Source organism: Panthera tigris, chromosome A1 (genome assembly GCF_018350195.1).
Source record: "Panthera tigris isolate Pti1 chromosome A1, P.tigris_Pti1_mat1.1, whole genome shotgun sequence".
Lineage (NCBI taxonomy): Eukaryota > Metazoa > Chordata > Mammalia > Carnivora > Felidae > Panthera > Panthera tigris.
Genome location: NC_056660.1, coordinates 17,006,936 through 17,032,032, shown reverse-complemented (window position 1 = coordinate 17,032,032; position 25,097 = coordinate 17,006,936). Strand labels below are relative to the sequence as shown.

At 43.9% G+C, this 25,097-nt stretch overlaps 1 protein-coding gene across 1 annotated transcript in view; it reads right to left on the bottom strand.

Annotated features, from left to right (window-relative positions):
* Window positions 1-23,472, bottom strand: part of FREM2 (FRAS1 related extracellular matrix 2) — a 164,821-nt gene extending 141,349 nt beyond the window's left edge. Inside the window, exons 1-2 of the mRNA XM_015544519.2 lie at window positions 18,291-23,472; window positions 12,941-13,030 (exon numbers count right to left, since the gene is read on the bottom strand). Of these exons, the coding sequence (XP_015400005.2) occupies window positions 12,941-13,030; window positions 18,291-23,472 (5,272 nt within the window). The remainder of the gene's footprint in view (window positions 1-12,940; window positions 13,031-18,290) is intronic.
* Between the last annotated feature and the right edge of the window lie 1,625 nt (window positions 23,473-25,097).

The following is a 25,097-nucleotide window of genomic DNA, read 5'->3' as shown; positions in this document are numbered from 1 at the left end:
TATTTTATATATAGCAATTGGCATGATTTAAATTATTTTATATATCAATATATGGATCTACAAATAAACACTTTGCATATCATCCCTGAATACAAATATGAGTAGTTATGGAAACACAGAGGTGGTGATGTCTGACCCTAAGCACAAGGGTAGAAGAAGTCAGGGAGAAATATCTGGCCTGAGTCTCTTGAAGAGGCAGGAGGAAGGATATTCAGGAAGAAAGTGAGAGAAAAGGCAGAGCACAGGACGTAGCATGGCATGTGTGGGACTCCTGAGTAGGCTGGGTGGCTGGACAGATCACACTTGGTCAGTACGGACATCACAAAGGGTCTGAATTTTATCCTGTGTTTAACAAGACACCATGCGACAGCTGGAAAATAAAGATGACATCAGATTCGCATGTCAGAAAATCAGCCGTGACAGCAGAGGGGAAGACAAGTTTTTTGTGTGTGTTTTTGTTTTTATTTTTTTAAAGACAATTCAAAAATCACATTTGTAATTTTAGGTAACTATGGAAATGGTATATCTGGATCAGAGGGGAAAGCTGCAAGAGACAAAGAAATCCATTAGGAAAATCACATTAGAAAAAATGTATTCATGCAGCGCCTGGGTGGCTCAGTCGGTTGAGTGTCCGACTTTAGCTCAGATCATGATCTTGTGGTTCATGAATTCTAGCCCTGCATTGGGCTCTGTGCTGACAGCTCAGAGCCTGGAGCCTGCTTCGGATTCTGTGTCTCCCTCTCTCTCTGCCCCTCCCCCACTTGCGCTGTCTCTTTCTCTCAAAAATAAATAAACATTTAGGGGCGCCTGGGTGGCTCAGTCGGTTGAGCGGCCGACTTCGGCTCAGGTCACGATCTCACGGTCCGTGAGTTCGAGCCCCGCGTCGGGCTCTGTGCTGACTGCTCAGAGCCTGGAGCCTGTTTCAGATTCTGTGTCTCCCTCTCTCTCTGACCCTCCCCTGTTCATGCTCTGTCTCTCTCTGACTCAAAAATAAATAAACGTTAAAAAAAAATTAAAAATTTAGAAAAATGTATTCATTCACTCATTAAGCAGTTATTGAACATCTACATGTGCCAGCAATGAGGATGCGTCAGTGAAAAGCAATGCTAGGAATCTTGGCTCTCACAGATATCCAATTCTATGCTAGTGGGGGAATGGCTAACATTTACATGGCACTTCTCTGTGCCAGTCATTATTTTAAGCAGTTTACATCTATTAAGTCATTTAAGATAAACCTCAACATGATTCTAATGGGATCACCGGGAATGGAGTTAATGCAGGAATCTGTTTCAATAGAAATTCTGAAAGCAGGTAAAATTAACTGGATTTAGTAACCTGATGAACACGCATGGTGAAACAAAATGACTCTTGAGCTTTAGGTAGCGAGGGTCATTTTTTTTCTTAGCGGTTAATAACAATTTCTGAAATGGTTACACATACCCCACCTTTCTTAATTTTATAGCCATGATGCAGTGCACTTAATTTTGGGCTATTTCTACACACAATAAAGTAAGAGAAGAATTATGGGAACACAGAATGGTTCTTTTCTGTCTCCTGGATTTCTGAAGTCTACTGACCAGTTTTACCACTTTATTTTCAATTTCTGAAGTGGCTCTCTTGAGCTAAGCTTGAGAACACTGTTTTCTGTGTTCTCAACTCAGGCCTCTAACAGTTATATAAGTGGAGTTAAAGGTAGCAGGTGGGGGCTTTACCAAGATGAAATAATTAAACCTTTCTGCACCGAGTTAGCCAGCTAAAAAAATGGAGAGCACGTACTCTGCTGTCTCTGCCTGGAAGAATGTAGTCAGAGCTTTCTTGAAACAAAAAGGAAGAGAATCGTGTCCTGGCTTCCTTCACCAAAAGATACTACCGAGGGTGCTATTTTCAAGCTTAGTTCAAAATTAACATAAACAATATAAAAAGTGTTCTAAATTGAAAAACACATAGAGCTTATATAATTATTTTCCTTTCATCTTTTTCTTCTAATTTCTTATACCAATAATACTGATATCTTTTGCAAAAAGTAAGTCTTATTGTTAAATAGTGGCTAGCCATAACTGAATAATTCATTTTGGGAACTTCTACCATAACAGCTCTGTAAGAATTCTAAATGTAAACATCCAAAGGTACATTGTTTCTTTAAGGTACTTATTCCTTCAGTAAGAAATTACTTATATACAGCTACTAGGCGTTGACTTTTTGATTCTTAGGGGCAGAACCAGATTAGTAAATCAGTGACTTCAGTAAGTTTAAGCGAACTGTTCTAAAACAGAATAATACTAAAGAAAATTATTTTCATTTACACAAACATTTTTGCTCTTAGGAAATGTACATCATTATATCAGTCTACATTTGTGAAGCAAGAAAAAAGATACCTGTTTTTATGTGTGTGTGGCTCACTCACCCTTTTTCACCAGGCCTCACTAAATTTTATTCTTCCTTATTTGCAATCAGGGTTAGGTATCACATTTGTCCCTTTGGCCTCACTGGATTATTACAGAAAGACACATGGCTTTAATACTTATTTTATCACTGTCGTCAGCTGGTTAGACTTGCAGTCAGAACTTTCACTTAAGCCTCATATTTGCTAAATCCAGATGTTTTCGAGTGCTATTTTTTTAAAGTTGGTTACTATATTTAACCTTCAAGTCTATAAAAATTAAACTTCCAGTTATTAAAAGGAAAAAAAAAAACACATAAACTGAGCTGAAGGGACATGGTACTTTGTATTTCCATTGTTTCACCACAGGGAACACTTTGTATTACTAGTTTAACAAAAACTTTTGTTTCACCATTTACTAACAACGAAATAACCTTGGAAGACTTCTTAGCCTTTAACCTCAGCAGTATGGAGGTGTTCACCACTTTTCCACTTGCATCCTGGTATTATCTCGTCTCTCCACCCAAAACAAATAGTCAAACTTTACTAACAGCTGCTATGAGAAAAACAAAAGATACTACCGAAGGAGGGATTTTCAAGCTTAGTTCAAAATTAACATGAAGAATAGAAAAAGTGTTCTAAATTGGCGCGTCTGGGTGGCTCCATCGGTCAAACATCTGACTTCGGCTCAGGTCATGATCTCACAGTCCATGAGTTCGAGCCCCGCATTGGGCTCTGTGCTGACAGCTCGGAGCCTGGAGCCCGCTTTGGATTCTGTGTCTCCCTGTCTCTGCCCCTCCCCTGCTCGTGCTCTGTCTCTCTCTGTCTCTCAAAAATAAATAAATGTTAAAAAAAAAGTCTTCCAAATTGAAGACCAAACATACCTATATAATGATTTTCTATTCATCCTTTTCTTCTAATTTCTTAGTACCAATAATACCGACATCCTTTGTAAAAAGTAAGTCTTATGTTACACGGAGAGGAAGAGGAAAGAAAGAAAAGGAAAGAAGGAGAAGAAATAGAGGAAAGAAGCAAGAGGTAAAAGAAAAGGAAAGAAAGAAAAATCGGAAGAAAACCGCTGGAATCCGTCAGAGATGTAACCTCAAAAGCCTCGCTGGCTACCTGCACAGTCATTACCATGCAACGGGAAGTGTGCCGCATGAACGATCCTATTTCCATGAATTATCTTACTTAATCTTCAAAAGAACCTTATTAGCCAGCTACTGCTATTGTTCCACGTTACCACTGAAACCGAGGCCACAAAAGATTCAGTTACTTGGCTCGGGGGTCACATCACCAGTTACTGCAAAGGGCAGAACCCGTATTTGTTCCAGTTCTAACTCCGGAGGCTCAGCTCCTAACTGCGAGGGAAGGGAAGATAAGCAGGGTCAATAGGCTGGCCTTCCTGTATGCACACTTCAAAGTGAGGCATCTCATAATTATGATGTCCAAAATGACCTCCTAATTTCCTCCCTGAAATCTGTTCTATGCCCCCTTGTCTTTTCCATCTCAACGAGTAGTGCCACTGCTGTCCTCTGGCAGAGAAGCCCAGAATTGTGCTTAAGTTCTCCCTTTTCTCCCATAATCCAATCTGTCAACAAGTCCTATAGACTGAGATCCACAATTATGTCAAGCCCGTCCTCTTTTTTCTGTCTCACATCTGTCTTACTGCGTCAGCCTCATATTGGTCTCGCTGTTGTCCCCTTGCTGTTTCCCCTGGATCCTCCAGGGCTGCAAGCGTCATCTTCTCAAAACGTAAATTGCAACAAGTTACTCCCTTGCTTTAAAACGATGGGGCAGTAGGGATTCCCTTGGCCTTAGAACAAAATCTAAATCACTGTCCTGGGTTATAAGGCTCTGCACCATCAGGCTCCAGTCTAGCTCTCCAGCATCGTCTTGCGTGACACTCTGTTTGTTAGCTAAGCTCCAGGCAGGTTGATGTTCTTCCGGTCACTTGAGCACACAGAGCTCAGTGCCTTCGCACATGCTCCGTCCCCCCCCCCCCCCCCCCCCCCCCCGTGCTTGGAACATTTCTTCCTCCCTTTTTCCGGTGGCAGCTTCATTCCATCCTAAATGTAAGCCTAAATATCACCTCTCAAAAGCCATTCCTGACAGCTGCATCTCTAACTTGGATTAAATGATAACCTCCTTAATGTGGTAAACACTGTATAAAGTTTTATTTGTCTATTATTTTATCATCTGAGCCTATTGGAACCTCAGGTCAAAGATCACGACAGCTATGCTCATCCCTGTTTTCCCTGGATCCCGCAGATGTCTGAAACATGGGTGCTCCAAAAATGCTTGTTGCCTAATTCAATAAATAAATGAATAGGGGACCTCTTTTTCGCAAGTGGGTTTTGCCACAGAAGCTCTGACCCTTTTTTTTTACACTGCATTGTGATTCTCTTTGGATTGTCGTAGGCTCAAGCGAATATAGGACCATACCGATGACAACGATGTACTACACCATTGAATACTACCTTCTATTTTGCCCATCCACCCAGAGCAAACTTAAAGAGAAAGAAGAAGATAGAGTTGAGCTCTGTAATATATACCACAAATAAATATTTGATGTGAGATTATGACATTTTAATAACCTGTGAAAGATTTTCTTAGTTTTAAAAGGTGACTATCATCGCTTTTGAGAGTAAATACAGAATCACACGAAGCCTCTAGAAACGTGACTAATAAGGATTCATATTCACCAAAAGATTGAACAATTTAAGAAAAGTTGCCATTAAATTAAAGCCAGTAAAACAGTATACCCAAGTGATATATAATTTTGAAATGAACCTAGCCAATAGTAACTGATAACATTTAGTTTATATTTTTCTATCGAAAAGGTATAACTTCTTTCATGGACACAGTACAGGTACCTAACAGCCATGCTTCTAAAGGCAGGCCTCTGGTATAGAAAGACCTTGATGATCTGAACAATTCTAAACTGCTCGTTGAAAAGAGAAAGGCTTCCAAACTTTGAGCCATAGTAGCCAACAGCCCTTGCCAGGCCCTGTATCCTGGTAGATCTTATGCCCTCTCGCAGATTAGAAATATTTGTCTCGGTGCCTGACGTTACTTCATCTTCTTATTATAACTCCCTAAGGCACCGGTGTCTTTCCTCTGGTTCTCATGTCACTAGCGATTAATTTTATTGCCAAAGAATGCTTGCTTTTCTCTCTAAGCTGAATGTGTCTGTATAATCTTTTAATGCTTGTACTCAAACCTCCTTTTCCGACTTACTGCACTTAGTTGTAGTTTTCCAGCCTTTGCTTTAAATTCCAGCTACGTGTCCGTAATGACTTTGCCTCACACCCTGAGATACTGGTCACTTTCAAGCAAAAACGTGTGCTCCTTCTAACTAGAATGAAGAGCTCCAGTCTCCTTGTGTCTGAGTATTCAGTCATCAAATATGGAATAAAAATCTGAAAGCCGTGTCCTTAACTGACATTTCATATAAAGAAATGACTTTGCAGCTCTATTATGTCAAGATGCTATTTATATCTTTCAATAGCGTATGAATTAAAGATCTTGGCGAACGAAAAATTGGGCACCAAAAGACATACTCAAAGACGGAGGCAACAAATGTCTGGCTCTGGACCAGATACGTTACAATGGCCAACACGGGTATCATATCCGACGCCCCAGTTTTACTGCCAAACCAGGAGACGGAACTCTCTCAGACTGTGCTCCCAAGTCACATGCGAGCTCAAGTGAGGAAGCAGCAGACCAATTTTCACAATGGAGAAAAAACTAGGGCTCCTCCTACGGGGTATGTCAAGCCAGACAGATGATCACATATCCGACTGCTTTCTTATGCCCATCGAGAAACGTCTTGGATCTGATGCTGCAGGCTTGAGACTCAAAACAAACATATAAACAAGAAACTAATAAAAAGTTATGTAATGACATTTCAGTGAGGACTGAGGATACTTTATGCTATTAGAGCTTTCTACTTCTCTGCCTGGCCTAATGTCTATCACATGAGGCAAAAAATTGGGGTAACTAAAAATACCTGAGTTAGTGGTGCTGACTTTAAAATTACACTGATTTATAGAAAATGTCTACTACCCTTTAAATTTTAAAGGCATTCCATAGTTTATATAATATACTGACAACTTTTTTTTTTTCTGAAAAGAATTCTTTAAGAATAGCATGAGCTCCAGGGGTGTCTGGGTGGCTCAGTAGGTCGAGCATCAGTCTTCGGCTCAGGTCACGATCTCGCGGTTTGTGGATTCGAGCCCCATCTCGGGCTCTGTGCTGACAGCTCAGGGCCTGGAAACTGCTTCGGATTCTGTGTCTCCCTCTCTCTCTCTCTCTGCCCGTCCCCCACTCGCACTCTGTCTCTGTCTCTCTCTCTCAAAAATAAATAAACATTAAAAAAAAAAAAGAAGAAGAACATGAGCTCCAATCTGGTGGTTCCTGGGAATCTGGGAATCTTCTCTGTCTTAAGTATATTTCACTGAAGGTTCCAAAGGAATTTTCACAGCAGTTGGTTTCATGTGTTTAAAATTGTGAAAGCTTTACTAAAAATCTTTCTTGGTGCCACAGGGATTTAAGTTAATGCTAGGATGGGGGGATGCTCTAAAGGAATGCCAAGGTCCACTGGTAATTGTTTAGAGGAAGTTTTCTTAGAATATGATGTAATTGATCTTTATATAAAAAGGGAGCTTCTTTTTCCCATTTATCTATTCATTCATTTTCATATCTGTTAAATACTAACCCTTGTTTTCAACCCTGGGGAGGTAGGTACTGTGCTACAAACATTAATGACACCTTTTTTGATCTGAAGGAGTTCCTTCTCTACAATGGAGGTCTTTACATTAGCAAATCATCAGAATACACCATTGTTGTTGTACCTAAGGGTAGCAGTAGAAGCACAAAGAAGGGCACGGCTAACTTAGTCATCATGACCTTGGGAGCAGTTCTGGAGATGAAATGCCACCTAGCCAGGTGTTGAAGAGTGGGAAGGTCATTAGGGTTGAGGGCAGGACGTGCCTGGAGGAGCAAGTGAGACCAGCTTTCGCATCCCAACAAAGAGCTAGAAAAGTTCTTTGGAGAAAAGACTAAAAAAGGACAGATGCATTTGCATGTTAGAATACTGGCAGAGCGTTGAAGGCTGGGATGAAATCAGATAAGAAGATGTTCCAGTAGGAACAAGATAAAAGGATACTTGCTTTCGTCTTCTGCTAAAATGCTGGAGCACTAGCTCTCCAATTAGACTTCAAAGAGGCGATTATCAAAGGAGGATGTCTTTTCCAGGTCTGTAGTATTATTGTATTGGGCTCCCCTCAGGGTGACAGAGAGGATGAAGCAGAAAGGAATGAAAGACGGGTTAGCTAAAGCCACATGTGATTGCTACATGGCACCTTAGCTGCAGCCCGTAAGGAGAGCACATTTCATAACTTCCGAGGTTGACCTTATAAACTGTAAGTGACAATCTGCAACTACATAGGATATCCCTGGCCCCAGAGTGCCTGGATGGATGGCCTTTTGATGTACTATTCTCATATTCTTTACTAATATTCCAAAAAACATATTTAATTACTAAATGATCATTTTAAGAATTACACTAGGATTGACTCTAGCACTTAAAATTTTAAGGACTGCATTAAATTTTAAGGACTGCCATTACTGAAAAGCTCTTTATGTTTATTGGTCATGGAGAATAATTTCTGCTATTTGAGTACACGGTGCCATTAGTATGCCTGTAAGGTTTTTGCTTCGGTCGAGCCGTGTCTTCGGTGGAATACTGCACCCTGTATGGCTCTAACTACATATTCGCAGGTTTTTCCAAAGCGTTTTCTCACTTTGTAGCTGCACAAACATTACAGAAATATACCTGTTTCATCATAACTCACATATTTGGTATTTTTAAAATTTCTTCACAATTTAATTGATAAAATAAGTAAAAAAATAGTAGATAAATAAGTAAAATTAGATAAAATAAGTAAAAAATCAACTATAAGGTTGATTTGATTTGTGCTTATTTGAACTCTAGAAAGGCTATATATTTTTACATGTATTTTTAAAAAGAATTACAGTATGATATCAAAAAAGAACACTGTAAGTTTGAGCACACAGAGCCATTAAGAATTCTAAAATAAAAATTCACATTTCGTAAGAGACAAAACTTTTTGTCTGTGGACACATCCTACTCTGATTTCATTCTCACCTACTAAGCATTCCTAAAACCTTGGTCAGGAAAACCCGGAAAACATTGAGTTAACACCCCTCCTCGCTTATCCTGAGTAAGTATAGAAGTTACTACTTGCAGAAAGGATCCTGGGATTCAAATTGGCCTCTAGTTGCCTGGTTATGACACTTGAGGAAAGTGCCTATTTCTGTGACTCAGTTTCCTCATCCGCCAAAAAAGAATAGTAATGTTTTTGTTTGTTTTTACTAAGCTGACAGGAATGCTCTGAAGACAAAATTGCATAAACCATAATAAGTCATATATAAGGTTTAAGATCTGATTGAAAGAATCCTAAAGTATAAGAATCTGTGTGTGTGTGTGTGTGTGTGTGTGTGTGTGTGTGTGTATTACATGCACAACCAACATTCATTTATTAAATCCAAACACAGTAGAACTCCCTGAGGTAAAATCCTGAAATTATCTATTCTTCAAATAAAGTCCTCTCAGCCCTGTCATTTGGTAACAGCCCCAAACTAAAAATTAGTAACTGTGTCCTAAGCACCATCCCATTAGTGATGGGTGGTCCTAATCCATTACTACATCATAACAAGATTTCTGTGGCTAGCCAGTGTCTTATGATAATACAATTAAATGTGAAACAAGGGCTTTTAGCTTTCTGCTTTCCTAAATCTCTTCTTGACTCCTGAAAGCAAAAGTTATATTTTATTTATTTTTTGGTTATTCAAGGACTCTGTTTGCTCCAGTAATTTCCTTAGTCACTGTCCTAAAAAGCCATCTTGAGGACTTGGAGGAGGTGAATTTAGTGGACTGAAAAGAGAATTGGAGTAGACATTTCTTTTTTTTTTTTTTTAACGTTATTTATTTTTGAGACAGAGAGAGACAGAGCATGAACAGGGGAGGGGCAGAGAGAGAGGGAGACACAGAATCTGAAACAGGCTCCAGGCTCCGAGCTGTCAGCACAGAGCCCGACGCGGGGCTCGAACTCACGGACCGCGAGATCATGACCTGAGCCGAAGTCAGACGCTTAACCGACCAAGCCACCCAGGCGCCCCGGAGTAGACATTTCTTAATTTTATGGCCTGGTGCCTTAACTGGCCTCCCAGATGTGAAATACTGGAAGCATTTTGTGTATTTCGTGGAGAAGCTTTATCGTTATGTTTCCTATCGTTGTATAAAAGAGGTGATAATACATCACTACAGCTGAAGTTGATAGTCAAACCCACTAGTCCAAAAAGTATGTCATCACCTAGATGGGAAGAATAAGTTACTCTTGAGAGAGGTCTGTTACTTCCTGGACAGATGGATGCATTTGGAGAAGTTACCTATCTTTTCTGAGACCCAGATCACTCCAACTAAACAACAAGAATAGTGCTTGTTCATAAGATTCAAGTACTTTCCATAATTCCTGAGGAATACATATCTTTGAAAAGTGTCAAAACATATTATATATGTGTCTTCATACACATGTATTGTATTACATGAAACGTATATGTTAAACTTGAAGATTTTGAAAATAAAGTTTCATATTACAGTCTGTAAACATAGATTTTTTCTGGAGTATATTTTAATTAAAATTATTGACTGTCTTACCAAGATATTCACTTGGTAAGACAGTCAATAATATAGCGTATAACATATAATATACTGTATAATGGATATATTACATGTAACTGAGTCAAAAAATCAAAATTCTTAGTTTAATATTATTTTTACAGAAAGGAAAGATATCTTTATTTTCTCTCTTTCCACAAATACTGCAAATATTTTTTTTATTTCTCTTTGGCAAAATACCTCACACTTCTCAGAGAAGTAATTTCATTCAAGATACTCTTTAAGTTAAATAGTATTGCACTTCTCATTCAAATGTTAGAGTATTTTTACAAGACCGTGCAAAACCCCTACAAAAATAAGTATCATATTAAAATAATTTTGAAATACATACATGAATTTTTATTTTTTCTTTAATCCTGAGGATTTCTGTGTTTATTCTGCTAGAGGGAAGTTTTCTTATATCAGGTGAATTAAGATAAATTCTGTTCCGTAGATAGTTTGCCAGAGTCTGCCTAAGCCCCATGAGTAACGCCATGTCAACGGTGAGAAGAAGGGTCAAGAACAATATCTCGGGAATTTTTCTCTCTCACATGAAACTCCGGCTCTAAAAAAGCCCCCGAAATGATTTATTTTCTATTTCCATAAACACAATCCTTAGACGCACAGCCACATTTTCAGCAAATCCAAAAATAAACTCAGTTTCTTCAGCTAGCCATTCCTCGCTTACTATCTTGAAATATGATACGGCATAATGTTTTCTAAAGTTTAAATACAAATCAAAATTTTAAAGTAAATGTTACCATTCCATTAACTAGGGAGAGAAATGTGCCAAATAATAGAGCAGCAGTATCAGACCGAGACTATAATAACTGAGGGAAAAAAGCAAAATATTAAAAAAGCAAAAGCTAGGGGCGCGTGGGTGGCTCAGTCAGTTAAGCGTCCAACTCCTGATTTTGGCTCAGGTCACGATCTCACAGTTCATGAGTTCGGGCCCGGCATTGGGCTCTGTGCAAGCTGTGCAGATCCTGCTTCGGATTCTCTGTCGCCCTCTCTCTGCCCCTCCCCAGCATGCACGTGCTCTTTCTCAAAAACAAATAAATGGTTTTTATTTTAAAGTAAAAACTATAATATCTGAGAATTGTAACCATTTGCTTCCAAGCCTCTTTTGGCAGTTTTAAAGAAAATCATACTTTCGCTATTGAGGTGTTTTCAGTCATTCCAAGTGACAAACACGGGGCCTTGAACCAGTAATTTAGTCTTTAAATTTTGATCTACTACACAGATTTACTTCTGAGTTCCACTCTAAAGTTTACCGACAGCAGGATTTCCCATTTGAGCATCAAGATTCAATAAACACATTATTTTTTATAAATTGGCGTCCTTCTTAGAATTGGTTTCATACTAAGATTTCTTTTATCAATACAAAGAATATTAAACTATGATTTGGTTACGATAAAAACAAAGGCATCAAATTTATTAAACATCTGGACTGTAGGGAAAATCACATAGTTGAACCCAAATTAACACACTTTTTTGCCTCTCTGGCATGTATCCGACAGATGTCATTTTTCAAGGCTGTGATCGCGTTATGCCCAATGATATTTTAAACAAATGGCCATTTAACGCTTCAAAAAATATGGAGGGTAAACATGTCATCTTTTTGAGATAGATGCCATAATTATGTACTTTAAAAAAACCCATCATTAGGGGTGCCTGGGTGGCTCAGTTGGCTAAGCGTCCGACTTCAGCTGAGGTCAAGATCTCGAGGTTTTTGAGCTCAAGCCAGGCGTCGGGCTCTGTGCTGACAGCTCGGAGCCTGGAGCCTGCTTCGGATTCTGTGTCTCCCTCTCTCTCTGCCCCTCCCCCAGTCATGTTCTGTCTCTCAAAAATGAATAAACATTTTTAAAAAAAGGGTTTTTTTTTAAAGTATCATTAGAAAATAGATGACTGGATCCAAATCCTTTCTTTTTCCCTCCTTCTTCTCTTACACACATACTCCCACCCCCACTTCCTGTGTCTTGTTCACACAACACATGTACTTCCTGAGGTTCTTTCGCTTCTCTGAGAGCATGAGAGAACAGAACGTCTTTATGATTAATCTAGAAGTGGTCGGTTTTTCTCCCAGCCTGTGGGATCAGGAAGAGAACAGAAAAGAGAGTGAGCAGCGGCGGGGGCTTTGGGGGGAGTAGTGACAGTGACCTTGTGGAGGAGACTCGGACCACAAGTCATAGCCTATCCTCTGGAGTATTCTTCAGACTTCACCGAGAAAAAAATTTTAGCTAGACTAAGTCACAAAATCCCCCGAACTGAGGACATCACTAGACATATTGAGATTGGTAAGGTAAAACACACCTTTACGTAGCACTGTTTTCCTGGTGAATGCGATTATCCATCATCATAAGTCCACACAGCACCCATGTGCAAACTAGCAAAGGGCACCCGCTTTGGGCAGACACCCCCCCCCCTGCCACCCCCCGGGTAGGCACATGGCTTGGAAGTGCTGCTGGGCTGGATTCCAGCATCCTCTTGTCACCTCAAGTCGGCAGCTTCATGCACGGCATATTCTGAACAACTGGACATGGGGATCCTATGTACATAGATCTTTCTTCTTTAGTGTTTTACTAACCCAAGACAAGAATAATATAACTGGAACATTCACCTCTACTCACTGCAGAGTAGTACTGTGGCAGATTGAGAATGTAAGATTTTCTATCGGCAAATAACAAATGCACCCAGTATAAATTCAGGTGAGCATAAAATGATACTCGAGGCAGATTCCTTGTAACGAAGTCATCAAAGAACAACCAATAAAAGTCACTCTCCTTGTTTATACTAACAGGAGAGTGAACACTTACCTCCATCTTCAACTATAAAATGGAACATATCACTTGTGGCATTGGCCCCATCTTTTAAAACGTAGCATATTTTCATGTCTTCGATGTCAGCTAGAAAATAACCAAAGAACAAGATGATTCATTACTAGGGCAAGATTGGTGACTCATTACTCATGGTAAATCCTACTGGCTATTACTTTTCTGTAACCATATTTAGATTTCCTTCTCCTAAGGGAAGCAGTGCTATCTTATTTCTCCTATCTCTAAGCCCCTTGATTTCAGCTGTCCCATGGAAATCTGATCCCTTATCCAGATAGAGTTCAAGAGTTAGGTTATAATAATAGCAAGGTGTTGCCCCACCCAATGGTATTTGCATGTTCATGCACCAAAGAAGTGACTCTCTAAATACGGAATGTCAGACTACATGACAGGTGGAAAGGAAGATATTTTGAGGCACGGCAGATTTCCTGGCACTCCTGAAATCACACTCTTTCCCTCCCTGTAGTGCTGGCCCTACGAGGAAAGAACTTCCCTGCCCCCCTCTGGCTAACCTTTCTTACCTCTGGCGGTATACAACATGCTGTTTTTAAGTTCCCCAGAGCTTGAAAGAAAAAGAATCAAGGCCGTTTTAAATCTCCAAGATTGAAATAAGTGTCATGACCCCAGAGAGAAATGAGAGAACAGAAAGCATCTAATGAGAGCTGAAACTTTTATTCAGAGTGAAAAGTTATTCTGCCTCAGGAATGCTCTGTAGGTTGCTTCCTGTCCCAGCTTTCAAATTCACTGGCATACTTTTGTTTTCCGTATTGACTAAGGTACAATTTCAAAAATTGATTTCCCCATTTTACGAGTTCCTCTCCTTCATGATGCTACACAGACAACATAATGAACCAAATATCGTCCTGTTCTGTGATGCTTGCAACACTATTGTTATTTGATCTGGGTCGGGCAGTAAGTAGTTATTGCCAAAGCTACATAAAATCAAGATCGCAGCTAAAAGTGGCTTCAACAAGAATGGTATGTAATATTTATTTGTCTCGTGTGCGCTCTGCAGGTTTTCCATCTTCGGAGAGGTCTACTGAGTTCGTGCTATGAAGTCCACAAGCATTGTATATGAGAAAATTGCTTTATGAAAGAATAAACTCGAGTGATGCCAGGTGTTGGGATCAACAAATCACTCCATGAATTTTTAGGACTCCACTTGACAGACGTGAAAAGGACACTCCCCCTTGGCTCACACAGATTTGAAAGGTGACTCACTTACAATCAGGCATCTGAGGAGGGGAAAATCTGATTTAATAGTTAATGGTAACTTCTTATAAAAGAGGTACTAGAAGGTGAAGCAAATTCAAGTTGTTTTATTCTCCCTTAGCGTTTCATTTTGAACTCTGCTGTAACTTTCCCAATTTCTGCCTAGTGTCATTTGTATCATCATGCGTGGCTATCTTTCCTAGAAGACTGAAAACTTGTGGGATTGTTGTTGTTGTTGTTGTTTTCATTTTAACTTCCCACAGTCCTTTGCTCAGAGTCTAATATTCAGCAATGGCTCACATGTTTCTTAATTTAAAATCTGAGAGCCCAAGGGTACCCGGGTGCTTCAGTAAGTCAAGCACCCCACTCTTGGTTTCAGCTCAGGTCATGATCTCATGGTTTGTGGGCTCGAGCCCCACCTCAGGCTCTGTGCTGACCGTGCTGAGCCTGCTTGGGATTTTCTCTCTCTTCCTCTCTCTCTCTCTGCCCCTCCCCTGCTTATGATCTCTCTTTCTTTCTCAAAATAATCATTAAATAAACATAAATAAATCAAACGAAAGAGCCCAGAGGTCTGGTGGACCACGCTTGGACCTCTACCTACACATGTGTGATGTTTCTACAGAGGTAAGGAGTGAAGCCCCCACAGGCTCTTTCCTTGTCTACTCCCACAACTCTGAACCCTTTCAACCTTTAATTCATCAGGAAGAAATAAGGTGAACTCTACTCTGACCACACATCCTTAGCATTAGAACAAAGTCCTCTGGTCATGTGGGGAAGACCTTTTTCCAAACTTCCCCATTCCTTCTTTAATTTTATAAGAAAATCTAAAGGCTCTACTAGGAGAAAAGGAAAAACTCATTAGTATATCCACGCTTTGTATTGATGTTTTCTTGCAAAAATACAGTATTTATGAAACAGTTGCACTGAAATAAATCACCACTTCAAAAGTGATTTTTTAAAACCTTTTTTTTCCTTAAGTAAAGTGAACATGAATGCAATTACATAACACAAAGGTGTCAAATTTTCCCTCCAAGTTAGGGCATGCAATATTGATTAGTTGGAACAAACCAAAATTCTTTTCATTTTCGTTATAACTCAGTTAATAATTCATAGCTCAAAAAAGGGACTTTAAAAAAATCTCAAATAAGTAAAGACTTTGATCATAGTGCTGTTATTCTATAAGAGCCTCTAAAACTATCACAAACATCATAAATATATAAATAGTTGCTTCTTAAGGCACAGTGGTATTAGCTAGATCAAAGCCTAGTTGCCAAAATGTTACCTTCTTTCAGTAAACATCTAACAATGAACTGGATTTTCTTCTGACCACTACTCATGCATCAGATGTATTTCAGTTTATCTACACAAGCATTCCACGTTTTGTGTTTTCGTTTTGATTCTAAGTTCATTGACTTGCCTGCCAACCATACCCTGGCTCGAACTCTTTGGGGGAAATTTCTGAAAGTGATCTACAACTTCTCTCCCACGAGATATCACTGTGTACTACTCATAGAGAAAAAACTCCAGGTCCTTGACACAAGTGATTTAAACCTGGGATAGAGCGAGCAGGGACACCCTGGCAAATTGAAATAATTAATTTCTCTAATTGGTCTAATTCTGCCTTGTTAACTCTTCCTAAGAATAAAAGTGAATAAACTTTAGAAACAAATGGATTTTCATCTCCTAAGGACCATTTCGTGAATCGGTTTGGGAATAACCTTCTTTACCCACCTTTGCTCACTTGACTCAACCCAGTGCATTGAAAATCCATCAAAATATAGTTAAGCATCCCACTCTTGATTTCAGCTCAGGTCATGATCTCGTGGTTCGTGGGTTCGAGCCCCACGTCGGGCTCTGCACTGACACTCTCTCTTTCTCTCTCTCTCTCTCTCTCTGCCCCTCCCCTGCTTGTGCTTTTTCTCTCCTTCTCTCTCAAAATAAATAAACATTAAAAAATATATAGTTTAGCTTATCCTTTCATGACTACAGAAAACAAAAACAAATACAAAGTTTGTGTTGTCCTCACTCCAGATACTGCTTTTATTTGTCTCCTAAGAGAGCAGCCACCGTAACTCTATGATGGGAGCCTTTCCACTTTTATTCACCCATCTAGTCTCTAGAAATAACCGCCATGAACCAAACCGCAGTCTCAAGTTGTTCAAATGAGTGCTCTGTGATTAACTACCAATAGTTTCTCTAGTCAGTATTTGGGTTCTTATTGGAATGTGATCGTTTCTCTTAGCAAAGGTAATCTTGAGAGAGTATCTTCACTTTTTATAATAAACTGATTATATTTACAAATGACCATAAAGAGTAATCATGGTGAGTTCATCTCTAAGGAATAATCAGGGTGAGTCCACATCAGTGAGAGATAGGGCAAGAGCCTATAAAGAAATCACATAATTTAGGGTTCGATATTTAAGAAATAATATTCCAATATCTTTTGAGTTGTTGGACTTGGTCCATAGAATTTAAACCACACCGTCTGCCTGTCATCACACAAAAATTCCTTTTTAAAAAATCTTTAAAATCAGATTAGTTTTTCAGGTCAGAGGAGTGATTGGAAGTAACATTTTCTATCCTGTAATATATTCCTTTTACCCTCTTCACTTTCCATGAAAAGAAACCAGTCTAAGATTGCATGGCATCTCTGTCCTCAGAAAGCCTTCACACAAAAGTTTCCTGCCGGTCTGGCATGACACTGGGCACTTTGAGGTTTTCCTGTCCCTGCAGGCCCTAGAATATATTCAGGCTTGCAGCCAAGAATCAGGAGGTTGGAGTGCAGGGCCATTTGCCAGAATCTAAAACAGAGGAGCAGTTCACTTTAACACTAACTACACTTCGCGACATCCGTTTATTAAAGCATCTGTTGTCTCAGGGCACAACACTATTGCGGGAAAAGAACACCCCCCCTGGGATGCCCTGAGGATAAACCTCATCTCTACTCACAGAGCCCACAGAGGGTAGATCTCGTTTCCATCCTGACACGGTGAGATTTCCATGAAAGCAACCCAAAGCCCTTTGTAGTGAAGGTCGCACGTTCTAGAGAACAGAGCCCTAAGTCCCAAGCCAGCAGACTGAACGGGCTTCTCCCGTCAGTCACTGAGTAACTGCACAGGGCACCTGCCCTTCCTGTCGTGCATTGTGTCCATACACAAAGAGGATTTAGGTTACAAAAACGCTTTAGCCTCAAGAATGTAGATGCTTGAGGCAACGGGTGTTCGTTACTGTGGCTGAAAGGGGACGCAGAGAAGATCTGAAATAAGGAAATAACTTCCTCCTTCTATTCTCCTATTAATCTTGTTAACATATCTTCAGGTTCGTAACAAAGTGAACGTATATTCCAGTGATGGACATGTTGTCTTACACATCATGAAGCGTGCTTTCTTTTGGGGCCTGTATCACGTGACACACTTTGTACACAGAACTGTTAGAACTCTAGACAGGTGCTCGCTTACCTCTTAGGTCTCTGGTGTTTGCCTAAGGCATAAAATAGAAGAATTAGAAACCTACAAAGTAAATATAAATACATCTCTTTATTCCAGTTCCAAAGTTCCCAAGAACTATGACAGGATTAGAACAATGCTCTCAAGAAAATTAATCAAAGTAATAAATTTGAAGGCTCTATGTGAATGGTAGGTGAAAACAGTAGTCCGAATACAAAGACTTGAGAAATCACATCTCTCTCGAAGGTGCCAAAATGCTGCACGAACTACCTGTTTGTACCACAGTATAAACCACAGTCTGCTCAGAGGGCAGGTGTGGCAAACAAAACAGAACAGAAGAGCCGCCTTCTGCTTAAACTCACCGAGGTCTGGCCCCTGGTTTGGCAGCATACCTTGCTGCTGTCGAAATACATTGATATTCACTCAATGCAATGTCGAAATACATTGATATTCACTAATGCAAGTCGCTGAAGGGGGACATATGGCAAGAAGGGATATTCTTTCCCCAGGAAAGTGAGTCCCTGTACTCTCCCTGTCTCTTTATTTCCCTTTCCTTTTCTTCCCTTGGACTCAAATTCGATCCCCTACTTGTAACGTTTTTGGTGACCGCCATATCCTCAGAAAATAAGACCCGCACTTTCCGTTGGGTATAAGGAAAGAAAAGTGTACCGTACCTTGTGTAAACTGAGAGACACTGTGGTTGCCTCTGTCCAGGTTGAGGAGATACCCATGTTGAGGGGCCTCCGTCACAATAAACCTGAGAGAAAAACGTAAGCTGTCTCTGTCCTCCACTTTCAATATTTTGCTTGTGATCATGAATCCCAAGTGGCCAGTAGCCAGAGTGCGAAGTGTAGAGGCCCCTTTGTTCACTGCAATTTGGGGGACGCTATCGTCAACAGGTAAGACTTGGATTTTCATCACTTGGGGTCTCCTTGTTTCAAATATTGTATCGGGGAAAACATAGAACTCTGTATGGGAACCATCAGTCACTGTGAAGGAGAAGCTGTCTTCGTTTGACTCGGTGCCATCATGTCTGTAGCTGATTAAGTTTTCGTTCAGGTCTTGCTTGGTAAAAACCATGGCAGGTCTGGTATTGTTGAATAGGAGTTGACCATGAACAGGCACCTGCGTGACAGTGAACTTCAGGAGTTTGTCTGGAGTATCTTGGTCTTCGACAGTGAGCTCAAAGGGAGTGATCAGCTTGTTTTCACCCTCACTGACAACCAGGTTATGGATGGTGACCACTGGCTTTTTGTTGTCCACATCGCTAATGGAGATACGGAATGTCCGGAAGACCGGGTTATGTCCATCGGTGACCTGAAACTCAAAACTGTCCATCTTGACCTCGTCGTCAGCTGTGTGGATGTAGTAGATTTTGTTGCCAGCCAGTTGGAGCTGAGAGAACGATGTGATGGATGCTCCAGGTTGATCTGTGCACTCTAAGTGACCTCTCATGGGAGCCCTGGTGATGGTAAAAACTAAGTTTTCATCAGGACTGTTCAAGTCACTAGTACTTAATAAGTCTGTTGTGAGGGTGACCTTACCACCTTCTTTCAAGGATACTCCCTTGCTTATCACATCCGGGAAGACAATGTCAACGCTCCCAACAGAAACATAAAAGTAGCGATCTATAAGCGCATTTATTCCATCAGTCACATCAAATTTAATTAGGTCCCGAATGCCCTCTTGTCCAAAATGGACGTACTGAATTAAGTTTCTGTCCACTTCATCCTGGGTAAAATTCATGCCCACTGTGATATTTTCAAAGGCACCTGCAGGTTTTCGTCTCTGTAATAAGCCATGTCCCGGCCCATAACGAATAACATAAACCAAAGATTTGTCTTCAGAATCTAAATCAGTTGCCATCAATATTTTGTTGTTGATGATTTTGGTTTCCCCAATTTCTACTTCTAGACCATTATTGATGGTCATTCTGGGGGTCTCATCATCAACTGGGATAACCATAATGAGGACCATCCTTTCCACCGAGTGCTTACCGTCCGTTAGCTTAATCACAAAACTGTCCTCCTGGGTCTCAGAATCATCATGCTCGTAAATAATGCTTGAACTCTCTATGATCTGGTCCAAGGTGAAGCTTTCAACCAACACTGTGCCATTTATCAGCTGATTCATGATGTGACCACGAGTGGGAAATTGGGTAATGGTGAACGTTAGATCATCCGGGGGAATGTCAGCATCAGCAGCATTGAGGATGGGTGTATCGATCACCAGACTCATGCCTTCCATCACCATAAATTCTCTCATAAATATTTCTGGCTGTTCGTCATTGGTGGGAATGATTATAATGGGAAAAAAATGTCTCTCTGAAAAGTTAATGCCATCAGAGCAACGAAATATAAACCGGTCTTCCACAGGTTCTACCCCTTTGTGGACACTCTGGACATAGTTAATGTGACTCTGCCTGAGGTCTTTCAGGGTGAAGGCACTTATGGCAATTCCTGCTCTTGATTTCTCAGAGCCTGGTGCTGGAGAAATGTTTTCAACATAACCGGAGGTAGGCTGAACAACTATAGTGCACAAGATGTCATCATTGAGGGAATCAATATCTTCAGCACTTATATGTGTTGAGGTTATAACACTTTTGTCACCTTCCATGACTATAAACCGTTCACCTACAGAAATTTCTGGAGCTTGGCTATCGACAGGGAGGATGGTCACCCACACCGTAACCCCTTGGATAGTACTGCCACCTATTACCCATTCTTGAGACATATCTGACAGACTCAGGTTAAAAGAGTCCCCTTTGGGCAACAGGCCTATCTCACCGCTTGTGTGGGCATAGACGACAGAGCCCTCTAAGATGTCCCTTTGGGTAAACTGCTCCGCCGGAACTCCGTTGACCAGGATTTCTCCATACGAGGGTGGGTCTTGCAGGAGGAAAGTCAACATCAAATCATCAGTGTCCCCATCAGTCCCCTTGATAACACTGGCAGTGAGTTCAGCAGCTCCATTTTCTAAAACGTCTAGATATGACCCCAGAGTACCAGCAGGAAGGCTCAGCATGGGCACCTCATCACCCGCGGGCCGGACATTCACTCTGAGAGTGATGGGCACCACGTGGTGTCTGTCGCTGACCTCCAAGGAGCAGCTGTCAGTCAGGGACCCGTCCCCATTGTGGACATAGGAAACCCGACCCTGTTTTATATCTTCCAAGCGGAAGACCTCCCCCACATGCAGCACCTGTCCAGACACTCTCATGTGGCCATGTTCGGGTGCCCGTGTGAGAGTGAAAGAGATGTGGGCTACGTCGGTGTCTACATCATTCACACGTAACTCAGTCTCACTCAGGACGTGGTGGCCCTTCACCTGAACGGTGAAACCGGTGTTGAGGATCTCAGGCGGCTGGTTGTCCACGGGCTGCAGGTAAAGGGTGAAGGTGCCTGGAGCCACATTCCCGGCTTGGTCCTCCACCTGGAATTGAAACTGGGCCACTCGGGCAGCCACTCCCAGTTCTCGATCCGGAGGTCTGTAGGCGATTTTATGGTGGTTGATCTGGGCTTGGGTAAAATGGGCCACCACGACTGAGGGGTTGTCGGTCAGGACCAAGGTGCCCAGGGGGGCTGGTGAGCGGTTTTCATCTGTGTCCGTGGGGGGCTGGGTCACGGTGTAGCGCAGCTCTCGGTCATCTGTGTCCAGGTCAGTGTAGCGCAGCCACTTTTTCCTCAGCGGCGTGAGCTGGGATTCTTGCACCACCATCCGAAGGGGACAGCCGCTGCCCAGCTCCGGAGGGAGGCGATCCACAGGATGGATGCGAATCGCAAACCTGTGTGGTCCAGACTGATTAGGGGGGTCATGGTTATCCTGGACTCGGAACGTGAACTGGTCCATCACTGGCCCAGGACTATGGGGCCCGGAGTGCCTGTAGAACAGCCTCCCCTCCGTTATGTCCCGCTGCCTCCACTCCGTCACCGTTTGCTCATAGAACGCTCCCCGTTTCCTCCAAGGGCCCCTGCTCAGCTCCTCTTCCTCGCGGGGAGGATGGGTTTGGCGGAGAAGCAGATGCCCTACGGTCGAGGAAGGCGACTCCAGCACAAAAAGCAGCAGAGGGTCATCTGAGTCGATGTCCGTTGCACTCAGGGCCAGGGGAAGGATGGGCGCCGTTTCACCCTCCGCCAGCGTCAGCCCCGTGTTAGCATTGAGGACTGGCGGCTGGTCATCCACAGGCACCAAGGTGATGGGGAACAAGAACTGCACCTGGTGCCTGCGTCCTCCGTCCACCATTCGAAGTACAAGGTTGTCACTCAGTGAGCCATCTCTGTCATCGTGACGGTAGACCACCTGGCCGGCTGCCAGCTGGGCCACCGTGAAGGTCTTAGGGGCAGAGTTGCCATCGGTGGCGCCCAGAAGGACAAGGTGACCGTGGCGGAGCCCAGCCACCACCTCTAGCTGCACTGCCTCTAGGTCATCCTCATCGCTGACGACCAAGTTCTGCGGTCCACTGCCTGCAGGGCCCGTCAGGGGCCGAGACTGGCCCTCGTAGAGAATGAGACCGGTGTTCCGGGTGACCACGGGAGCCAGTGTGTTCATGGGCTTCACCACTACCATGAAGGCAAAAGGGTCTGAGGCTGCTCCTTCCGGGTCCACTGCTTCCAGCTCCAGTTCAAAGAGACGCTCCTGGTCAGAGTCCTCAGAGGGGGGCTGGTAGGCAATCTTCAGGAGCCGCAGATCCCTCTGAGTAAAGGAGGAGAGGGGCAGGCTGCGGTCATCAGTACTCACTAGGTAGCCCTGGCCAGGCTGGAAGGGAGAGGTGAGGTTGAAGATCAGCAGGTCAGGGGGCGACTCGGCATCCTCGGCTGCCAGCATGTCTGGGGTCAGAGCCGTCAGTACAAACTGGTCCACCTCCATCATCATCATGGCCACGAAACTGGGCCTGGGTGCGGTGTTCTCCGCCCCTCCTCGGATTCTCACCAGCACCTGGAAGTGCTCGCGTTTCAAAGGGGGTCTGCCCACAGGCGAAGCCCGAGAGCGCAGCTCCACCACCATGGGCACCCAGTCCCTGTTCGGTGACCGACTGGGGGCTGTGTGACGGTAGCGCACCCCCAGCTCCTGGAAAGCTTTGCAGTCCATCAGGAGAGGCTCCGGGGCGCCCTCCTCGCTGGCTGGACCCGGGACCTGTGGGTAGTGGAGGAGCTCCCCATAGCGAGGCAGCGCGCTCAAGCCGGACAGGATGCCCACGCGACACTCCTCGGTCTCCGGCTGGTAGGCGAACTCCAGGCTCCGCGCGTCCAGGGCGTTGCTGGTCCCCAGCAGCTCCTCCACGACTAGGGGCAGGTTCCGAGTCACCACCTCCAGCTGGGTGAAGACCACCTCCACCTCCAGCACCAAGGGTAGCACTGCGGCCCCTCCCGGCGCGTCGTAGCGCAACTGCAGCCGAATGCGATCCCGCGACGGGCTGCGCGCGCCCAGGTGCGAGTAGCGCACCTCTCCCGGGCCGAAGTCGCACGGGAAGCGCTTGGGACTCAAGCGTCCAGGCCGCTGGGCCAGCGCGTCGTTGTCTAGCACGGTCACCGCGCAGCGGTCCCCCGGCTGCACCTGCAGCACCAGGTCCTGCAGCGGATCCAGCCAGACCTCGCGGCCGAAGGGCACCCGGAGCCCACGGTTTGCCAGCACGATGGCCTCCTCGGCGGGGACCCCTGCAGCCCCCGCGAGATCCGGGGACAGCAACGCCGGGCCAGGGGCAGCGGGCTGTGCCAGGACGCAGCTTACCAGTGACAGGAGAAGCAGCAGCAGCAGCAACACCAGGCGGGGCGGCAGCGTTGGGATCTGCTGAAAACTGGTGGGGCTGGCCACCCCGCCGGCGTGGGAGGCGATCCCGGGGGTCCTGGCCGCGTGCATGGTGCAGATATTAGGGCTCGGACAGGTCAGCCTGAGAGAGCACAGTCAGTCCCCGGGCAGGGAGCAAGAGACCTCTCCGCAAAGCGCCAGGAACTCCGCACTGGGTAGCCGCGTCTGGGCCGGGATGGAAAGTTGCGCGGCGCGGGCCGGGCTGGCGCAGCAGAGGCGGCTGAACCTTCCCGAACGTCCGGCTCCGCCGCCCGCGGCTCACGCGCTGGGAGAACCGAGTCCCCCGCCCAACTCCTGCTTCCCAGGTCCCGGGACCCAGAGCTTTGAGGGAAATCCCTCCCCCAGCACCCCTTGACTCCAGTCCTCCCAGGAGGCCAATCGTCGGTCCCGGGAGGAGGCCCCGAGTTGAGGGTTGGGTAGTGGTATCTGCCAATCAGCTCCTAGGGGCGGAGGCGGGGAAACCGTGCGGTGGGGAGGAGGTGCAGGGTGCTACAAAGTTGTCTTGGAAGCGAGGGGCTAGCGGCCTGACGCTGCCCAGCTTTGCTCGCGCTCCGCTCGGGCTAGGGGTTCCGGCAGAGGAGCCGAGGCACGCGTCTGGGCTCGAATCAGTCCTTCAGCTGCCTGGGACCCAGGATTACCCACTGTCGCCCGCACCCCCTCCAATTCGATGCAGCCTCGCGCGGAGGAGTGTGCGGTTATTGCTCACAGACGTTTGCAAACCCGAGAGGAAAGTTATTGGCAATGTTGCGTGTGTTTGAATCGAAACCTAAGAGCAGTTGGATGGAAACTCTGGGGCATTTTTGCAAGAGAAGGATAGCTGGAATTAAAAGCCAAGGCTACAGCAGGTTGCTCACCGCCCCCAACACACACACACACACACACACACACACACACACACACACACGCCCCACCCCCGCCTGCTGCTGTCTCCTCGTAAATTACAAGGGGTCACAGTCCTTGGATTGGCGAGCTTTAAATAAGTCCCTCCTTTGCAACCAAAGTTCTGAGTAAAAGGGGAATAAGGGGTGGGGAGGGGGGACGTTTGGAATGCGTGAGAAATGCAGTCCGATCGGAATCGCGAGACTAGCACCAAAAAATAGATTGTAGGGAATGTAGCCCCCAGGCTCTCCCAAAGCCGCCGCTGTTCAGGTAGTTGTCGTTAGAAACGTTCCTGTTCTCTTCGCAGTAATTAGACCAAGTGCAAACTAAACCTACTTGTCAGCGTCACATTTCTTTGCATGCCAAGAGAATTGATAAATATCCGGAGGGCGTAACGAAAATAGGTTAGCTCCCATTTCAGTCGGCTGGTTGTTAAGTCAGATCTTGAGCTCTTCCTGCCCCCTTGTGTTTGTCCGGTTTCAGGAGCGTGTGGATTCCCCTTCTAAAGAGTTTCTAACAGCACCCCTCCTCTCCAGCGTCTTGGGGGGGGGGGAGAAGAAGATGGAAAAAACTCTTGTAGTTAATAAACCAACCATTTCCCGATTCGTTTCTTGAGCAGTCTTGCTTACTTATCCTGATCAATATGTTTTATTTTAGATAATATTCTTTCCTGCTCAGTAACACAAGTCGGATTCTTAGTTGGAATATAGAATTGGAACTATGGTCATCCTGCCCTTTCCAGTTTAAAGGTAGTTTAGATTTGGGGAAGAAAAGAGTGCAAGAAACTGTCATGACAT